The 8,464-nt window shown below is 37.6% G+C and overlaps 1 protein-coding gene across 1 annotated transcript in view; it reads left to right on the top strand.

The window, feature by feature from the left end:
• The first annotated feature begins 276 nt into the window (after positions 1-276).
• Positions 277-8,464, top strand: part of gpc4 (glypican 4) — a 47,151-nt gene continuing 38,963 nt past the window's right edge. Inside the window, exon 1 of the mRNA XM_051127731.1 lies at positions 277-1,012. Coding sequence (XP_050983688.1) covers positions 859-1,012 — 154 coding nt within the window. The 5' untranslated portion in view covers positions 277-858. The remainder of the gene's footprint in view (positions 1,013-8,464) is intronic.

Genomic DNA, 8,464 nt, shown 5'->3' with positions numbered 1-8,464 from the left:
CCTAAAACAGCCTACTGATAGAGGGTTTCTTCCCACAGATCCTCTGATTTTCTGATTGTAAAAGATTTAGCTATCTGTCTATACTATTAACTATCAATTAAAGTGGCAAAAACTCATGTGAAAAAGTCAACAATATATCTACTCAGTCCAGGAATGATTTAAACAATATGTACTGGCAGACTGCAAATGTTAATATTCTAAGAAGTCAATGTAGCCTCTTGCGCTCGCCATGCTCCACCCCGTGCGTTTCGCGTGGCCAGCTCTCTTTGTCCGGAACTCAGCTGCGTGCACGCGCAGTCCTGACTCTGTTCTGAGATCTCGCTGCGCGCACAAGCGACTCCTCGATTTCCACTCTGCGTCCCGACTGCACACCAGCGTGAGAGGGGAAAACTTTCTTAAAACTTTTTTATCGCTATTTTATCGCTTCTCCTCCTCCTTCGCGGATCTCGTTAACAGAAGAAACTGGTTAAGAAGTGCCTTACCTTTACAACACTAAACATGTGTGTGCTTTCATAGCGCTGGAAGTAGCGCAGATTTGCTTTTGTTTTTCGTTTAAAAAAAGTTGCAACGAAGAGCGCAGAGTCTTGAGTGCTTTACTGTTTGTTGTTACTTTTGTCGCTTTTTATTTGTTTCACACCGCGGGATTGTTTCGCTCGCTGTTCTTCAGAGGCCCGGTTTTTATTGCTCAAGAAAATCCAGTTCGCGAGATCCGAGCGGTTAAGACAAGTTAAACGGAGACGCCGCATCCCCATGAGGAAACCAGAAGTGCGAGTCGAAGAGATTTCGTGACTTAACTCTTTGTTTCGTTTATTTTTTTTACGTTTTGCTGTTGCGGCTTTGTTGCTCAAGCAGTCAGCGATGAAGATGTTCGTTGTATTTACTGTATGTCTGTCGGTCGTGGTTTTGGCGTCGGCTCAGGCTGATCAGAAGGTGAAGAACTGCAATGAAGTCAGAACTGCCTACAGTTCCAAAGGTTTCAACGTCAACGATGTTCCCAACAAAGGAGTGCATGGTGAGTAACACTGATTTTGTTAACCCAAAATAGTTTGCGACACTTGGAAAATCAGATGTTTCTGAAAAATGTTGTTCTTGAACACCGAGGCTGCAGGTTATGTAAATAGAGTGAAGGACATAATTAAGCTTATCTACGTTTTCAAAGAAAGAAGTGTGTAAATATAGTTTATTTCTGCCCTCATGTTGATTTCTGTTTTGTAAATGTGCGCTTAAGTCATTAAAAGTGACTAAAACATTACTTACAATTAAGACTTGGAGAGATACTGTCTGCATTTTGTTTTATATTTAATATGCATTATTTCCTTTCTTTTGTGGAACATGGGTGATGTTATGGAGAATGACAGTCTCAGCCAGCATTAAATTAATAAATTAATGCAATTATAATAAAAGGTGAGACTGCCATTCAACCCAACATATTTTTTGCGCTCCACAGAAAACTTATAGAGGTTTCAGAAAACATTTTTAACATGCATTGTAACTTTAAGTCGCTTTCTCCAGCTAACATGTTCTTTACCGCACTTCAGCTTGCAAGTAGGCATTACCGCATCTTTTAAACGGGATGCGGCTTGTGATTTAATTTCTATAGTTACAAGTGTTCCGTCGTTCCTCCCCTCCGCACCCCCAGCTGCTGTCTTTGTTTCAAAGTGTCGTACTTTGTCATTGTAAGCGAGAGTCAGTCATCGGACAGCGATTGTCATTCAGAAGCGCTAATGCTCATGTAAATGCAGTGATTTTATCTGGAGCGGGAATGGGGGCGGGGGAGCGTAACAAGTTGCAGTTTTTAGCTCCTCTTCAAGGCCTGAACGAGAGGAAGGGGGAAACTAGCCTCAGGACACAGTTTGGCTATAATCACCGTCTTATTTCCCTGTAAATAAGAGAGAAAGTTTTCCTGACTTGGACGCCGGTCAGAATAGCTAATCAAGGAGAATCTACAACTACATGAAAGTGTGCGAATTCATAAATAAGTGCAAAGATATGAAGGAAGCTCACTGGATAACTTGCATACGAAATCTGGAATTGGCATGACACGCTCACTGTATGCTTATAAAGTCTTAAGCAGTACCTCAAGAGCAAGAAATGTTGTTGTTAGCATGCAGGAAGTCACAGTCTGATATTCAGGTCAGCAGTTTGCAAGTATTTACAGTACACAAGTAGTTATTTTTGACTAACTTGCTTTTCAAAACAACAAATTAGTTAGTATTTTTCTTCCCCACCAGTGAAAATGTCCCCAAAGAAACCAAAGTGTCAAGTGTTATGAAGCAATTCAGGGCTGAATTTACATTAGGGGTGTAAATTGAACAGTTCATCAAAATATGATCTGACATCAGTTTTTTTTTTCAGCTAGCAATATAACATTTGCAAATAAATCTTGTACCAAAGCATGCTGCAATACAATTAAAATTTGATTACAAACAGCATATCAGTATCACAATGTTATGTGCATGTTTTAAATTTTAATGAACTTGAAATGTAACCAAAATATGAACATTTAATTGAACTCTCTGGAAACTGTAAATGCTGTAAAGGTTTCGAAAAAGGGTTTTCACAGTGATGCTATAGAAAAATAGCATCCCCAAAAACAACTCGGCAAACGTTTTATAAAACTGCAAGTTTTTTCTTAGTGTAAAGAACATTTTAATAATCTAAAGAACCTTTTGTGAGATGGAAAGGTTCTATAGAATGTTAAAGGTTCTACATGGAACTTTAGATTCCAGTAAAGAAACTTTATTTTTAAAAGTGTAATATGTGGCCCTGGACCACAAAACCAGTCATAAGGGTCCATTTTTTGAAACTGAGCTTTAAAAGCTGAAATATAAGCTTTACATTGATGTATGGTTTGTTAGGATAGGACAGTATTTGGCCGAGATACAACTATTTGAAAATCTGGAATCTGAGTGTGCAATAAATCAAAATATTGAGAAAATCACCTATAAAGTTGTCCAAATGAACGTTCTTAGCAATGCATATTACTAATCAAATGTTATGTTTCGTTATATTTTTATGTTTACTTACTATCCTAATGATTTTTGGCATAAAAGAAAAGTCAATAATTTTGTAGCTATTGGCACAAATATACCCATGCTACTTATGACTGGTTTTGTGGTCCAGGGTCACATATAGAAAAATAAGTAATTAAAAAACCTTAAATGTATATAATTATTATAATGTTTTATGTCGTGCATCGATACATTATATTATTTGTCATTTGGGCAAGCCATGTACTGCTTACAAACTCTGATCTTGATAGCAGTGAACACAGGCAAACTACATTCTTGAAACTTTGTTGAATCTAATTTAAGGATCAGAATGTTGTGTAATCTCTAGTGTATTCCTGTAATTCTTGATTAAACTGACTGCTTGCATGACTGCAGCTAGGTGAAGGGGAACAATGAGCCTTAATTTTTCCCATACTTTACACCAGCCCAACAGGTCCATTGTCTTCCCAAAGGTGCCATTGTAATGCAAACTTTGAGTGTTCCCCAACATGCCTGCATTTGTCATGTTTTATTGTGGCAAATCTCCAGTTTTGTTGTGATGGCTTTAAGGAATGAATTATAAAGGCTCGTTTAGAGGGTAGGTTTGGGTGCAATGCGCGTGTGCCTCTCACAATGCTGCACAATATGCGTCGGGACCCTGTGCGAGGCTAACCTTAGTTAGCATGCCTTTGTCAATAAGAGACTGAGATAATTGATACAGAGAAAGTGACAAGCTCTGCTGTCGCGGAAGGGTGGAGGTCCTTAGAAAGCAAAAAAGGAAGCACAAAAAGCCCTGCTTTGGCTTAACAATGTCTCCTGTTGCTAGGGAGAAAATGGTCCACAGGAGAACCTAATTGAACTGGTTGTGGCCCCCCCCGGTTCTGGCTTTCAGAGCTGGCCCTCTTCACCTTGTAGTCAAAACATGTCTTCTTTATTCTTCTGTAGTCCTGAAGCACTATTCCATCCTCATGATTTGCGCCAGTCCTACGCGTAGCACTAATCAGGCAAATGGTCAAAAACATCCCATCCATGACGCTTTTCAGCGTTCCAACGACTCATCAGCAAAGGCATTATGTTATTTATACACAGAAGCGTTTTGTGAGTCACTCAAAGGCTATTCGAACCAGCCGTTTCATTCAAAGACCTGTTTTCTTGAATGTTGTTTTGCTTTTGTTAGTATCATAAATCAGAAGTTAGAATGTTATGGCTTTTGCAGGCACAGCATCCAAGATTTCCTGCTGCCGCCAGTATCTTTTCAGTGGAAAGATGATTCAATTTTCTAACTTGAGATCTTATGTTTAGAAGCTTTTTGCACATGGATGTAAACCTAAAATGAGGAACTAATTTGGTTTCAGTTATTATAGACTACCAGTCAAAAATTTTTGAACGGAAGTGTTTTTTTTAAAGAAGCCTCTTATACTCACCATGTCTGCGTTTATTTAATCCAAAGTAAATTTTTGAAATATTTTTACTATTCAAAATAATTGTTTTTTATTTGAATATATTTTCAAATGTAATTTATTCCTGTGATTTCAAAGCAGATTTTTTTAGCATTATTACTCTAGTCACATGATCCTTCAGAAATCATTCTAGTATTCTGATTTGCTGCTCGAAAAACATTTACTATGTTGAAAACAGCAGAGTAGATTTTTTTCAGGTTTCTTTGATGTATAGAAAGTTCATGAGAACAACATTTATCTAAAATAGAAGTTTTATGTAACATTATAAATGTCTTTATCATTACTTTTGATCAGCTTTTGAAAAAATAGTTCAAAATGTTACTGTTTTTGCTGTACTTTGGATCAAAAAAAATGTAGGCTTGGTGAGCAGGACTTATTTAAAATTGCTTAGTTGGGACATCTGCTAATCTTAAAGTCTGTAGTGGTTATGTACATTTCCACCACAGTTTCCTTCCTGTAATGCTATGTGTCTTTAAATGTCAGTCAGAAGGTTTCAGACGAAACCATTTTATAAAGGGGTAATTCACCCAAAATTCTGTACTTCTGTGCTGTACACTGTATTGCCAAACCTTTTTTAAAATATTATCTTTGTATAAAGAAATGCATGCAAGTTTGGAATGATTCCTTTCAAGTTTTGGCTTTTATAGCCTCTGGCTATTTTTCCAACAAATGTGGTTAATGAATGATGATGAGTTGTTTAAATACTTCACTGCAACCCTTGACCCTTGAAGCGAAAATTTTTGAAGTTAATTTTGTCTTTAAAAGCAAGAGAGACGCCAGGTAGAACTATATGGCACTTTCTTATGGCACTATAATTTAATAGCAAATAAGTTTGCTGAGATCTCCACTTAAGATAATTTTAACTAAGCTCTACCCAGGTGGAGGTCGTGGTGTGAAATTGGTGTTAGAAAATTCCTGTGTGTTTCTCTGCTGGATAAGCATGGTTATGTAAGTAGATTTTAAGAGCAGGGTGCCTTTTGGTTAAGCAGAGGTAAGATCTTTCTTCATGGTCAGAGTGCCTCTCTAGATCCTCTCAGTTTGAGAGGACTGTGGATTATTGCACCTTAGGAAGCTTCATAGTTCTTTAAGCCTTGAAGTACATAGATCCCTGCTGAGGACTAAACCGCCCGTATCCTGCAATCCTACGCTAAACCGAAAGCGCCGCCTGGCCTGCTTAGAAAAAGCCTCACCGCTCGTGATGGTTTGATTGGCCTAGATGTCGTAAAACACGTGTGTCAAGTGCCTCCCCGCCCAGTGGCAGGCGGCCCATCTTTAAAAGTTTCAGAGGAGGGGTGGTTAATACTGACCAGATTGGTATCTCGCCTTGTCAACAGCTCCTCACAGCAATCCAGCAGAATACTTTTCCTTGCTCTGGAGAAATCTGCTTTGCTTTACGCTGGCAGTTTGCTCTTATGTCATGCCTCAGGTATGGACAATGGCAAAGATCAAACACGTTTCCTCCCCTTTCTCCAGAAAGATTCATCCCAGTCTTAATTACTTCAGGACATTATGAGACTCGGAAAGGCGATGACTTCACCTTGATATTGTTCAGATCAGATCTGAATTGGACGTTCTTAATCTTTGGCCTAGAACTTGGATGCATCAACATAATAGATTTATTGTTGCAGAACAGTCTTCTTTTTTATCGCTGCCCTTGCGTTTTTGCTTCAGTTGACCAATAGGGTCACATCGTAGATAAACATATCTATACTGAATGAGGAAATAGTTCTGCTCTTTTTCCTGTCCCTTGTGTGTTTATTAACTACTTCAGATAATTTGATAATGTTTTCCACTACTGATAGAATTGCCAAACTCTTAACTCTTGTTTTTTGTGGAGATTTAGGCATGCAGTTACAGATAAGACTGTAAATTAGAGCTGTTAAATTGGGTAACATGCGAACAAATTACTGTTCCCACTGACAGTCAGATGGAATGAGAGTCACAAGAAGTTGATCATGCCAGTAAGAAGTTCATTTATGCCGTGTTAATGAGACCTTTGTATGCCACTGTGTCAGATCAGAGCATGCGAGCCCCCTCCTCACTGTTCCAGCTAATCAGAGGATAATCACTCAAGTGCGATAATTAAAGAACAAATCATGTTTGTTGTCATTATTGGCAGCTGTGTGTGCTATTATCAGGGCAGATGTCACTCATTAAATTTGTAAAAACACTTCAATATTTTGTGAATAATTAGATTTACAATGATTATGCACATTAACAGTGTTCTACTTTAAGCTACACTAACAGTCAAAAGTTTTTGAACAGTAAGATTTGTATTGTTTTTTTATTTTTTGTTTTTTTAAAAGAATTCTCTTCTGCACACCAAGCCTGCATTTATTTGATCCAAAACACAGCAAAAGCAATAATAATGTGAAATATTTTTACTATTTAAAATAACTGATTTCTATTTGAATATATTTTAAAATGTAATTTATTCCTGTGATTAAAGGTGAATTTTCTGCATCATTACTTCTAATATGCTTATTTGCTGTTCAAGAAACATTTATTATTATTATTATTATTATTATTATTATTATTATCATTATCATCATCATCAATATTTTAAACTACTGAGTACTTTTGTTCAGGATTATTTAAAATAAATACTTTTATTTAGCAAGTATGCTTTGCTCAAAAGTGATGATAAAGACTTTTATAATGTTACAAAAGATTTCTATTTCAGATAAATGCTGTTCTTCTGAACTTTCTATTCATCAAAGAAACCTGAAAAAAATAACTCAGCCTTTCTCAGCACTATAATAATAATAAATGCTTTTTTGTTTTGTGTTTTGAGCATCATTGTTGTTTTCCTTTTAACATAATAATACATGTTTTTTGAGCAGCAAATCAGAATATTAGAATGGTTTCTGAAGGATCATGTGACTGGAGTAATGATGCTAAAAATTCAGCTTTGAAATCACAGGAATAAATTACATTTTAAAATGTATTCAAATGGAAAACAACTAATTTAAAAAATAAAACTAATTCAAAATTTAACTGCTTTTTCAGTACTTTGGATCAAATAAATGAAGGCTTGGTGAGCAGAAGAGACTTCTTTAACAAACATTAAAAATATTACTGTTTAAAAACTGTTTGACTAGTGGTGTAGATGACCAGTAAGATTTCCATTGAGATATTACAATTAAAAAAAAAATTGTAAGAACACTGACTTGAAATGTCAACTGTCCTGTAGATGATCAGATGGGTTTGCAGTGCACGTTTGCCCTGCTGTGGGTGAGACTGAAACTCAGTTGATCTCTGCGATCTGCCCTCGGTGACCTGAGCCCAGTGGATAACTGCCTGTAATTGAGTTTGGCTATCAGGAGGAAGTGGTCTTGTGAATGAGAAGTGAGCAGAGTTTGGTAATGAGCAGGCAGGAGGAGAACGTAGTAGTGCCATGCGACCGGGCCAACACACTCCCACAGTAATTCGTAACTATTTTCGGTTTTGGCAAATTGGTGGCTGATTCATCTGAAGTTGTACAAACTCATTGGTGGATTTCGGTATGATCTGCTTACACCCCATTGACGGTTAGATTTAGGCGTGGAACGTCAAGATTTTTTTCTAAAAATCATACTTTCCATATGAATCACATCATGACAGTTCATATAATAATTCTCATTCATAAAAGAGTTAGAATTTTTCATAAGGCCAGAATAATTCCTGAAGCAGATGCAGTACTGATTCCAGATTACATCTGAGATTTTTATGATCTGTGGGTCTGTGCAAGCAAAATGTGTGGAGAAAGTCTCTTCCTCTGCTTCCTCGCAATCCCCCTCCAAAAAAACCCCGAGAGCGACGGCCTGGTGGGGGGTAAGTGCAGTGTGTGGGAACAATGGGACGCCCCCTTTTAGCCCAAGTCGCCCCCCTCCCTTAGCACATTCCACAGGGGACCACCAAGGCCTCCTCGCTGGGACCTTAGAGCCAGGAGCGGCAACAAAGACTCAGCCGGAGGATCTTCAACAGAGGATTGACTGACCGTTGAATGAAAGAGGAGGGAGTTTTGACTGACAG

Source organism: Labeo rohita, chromosome 14 (genome assembly GCF_022985175.1).
Source record: "Labeo rohita strain BAU-BD-2019 chromosome 14, IGBB_LRoh.1.0, whole genome shotgun sequence".
NCBI classification, from domain to species: domain Eukaryota; kingdom Metazoa; phylum Chordata; class Actinopteri; order Cypriniformes; family Cyprinidae; genus Labeo; species Labeo rohita.
The sequence above is the reverse complement of the archived record's forward strand: the minus strand, read 5'-3'. Positions and strand labels throughout refer to the sequence as shown.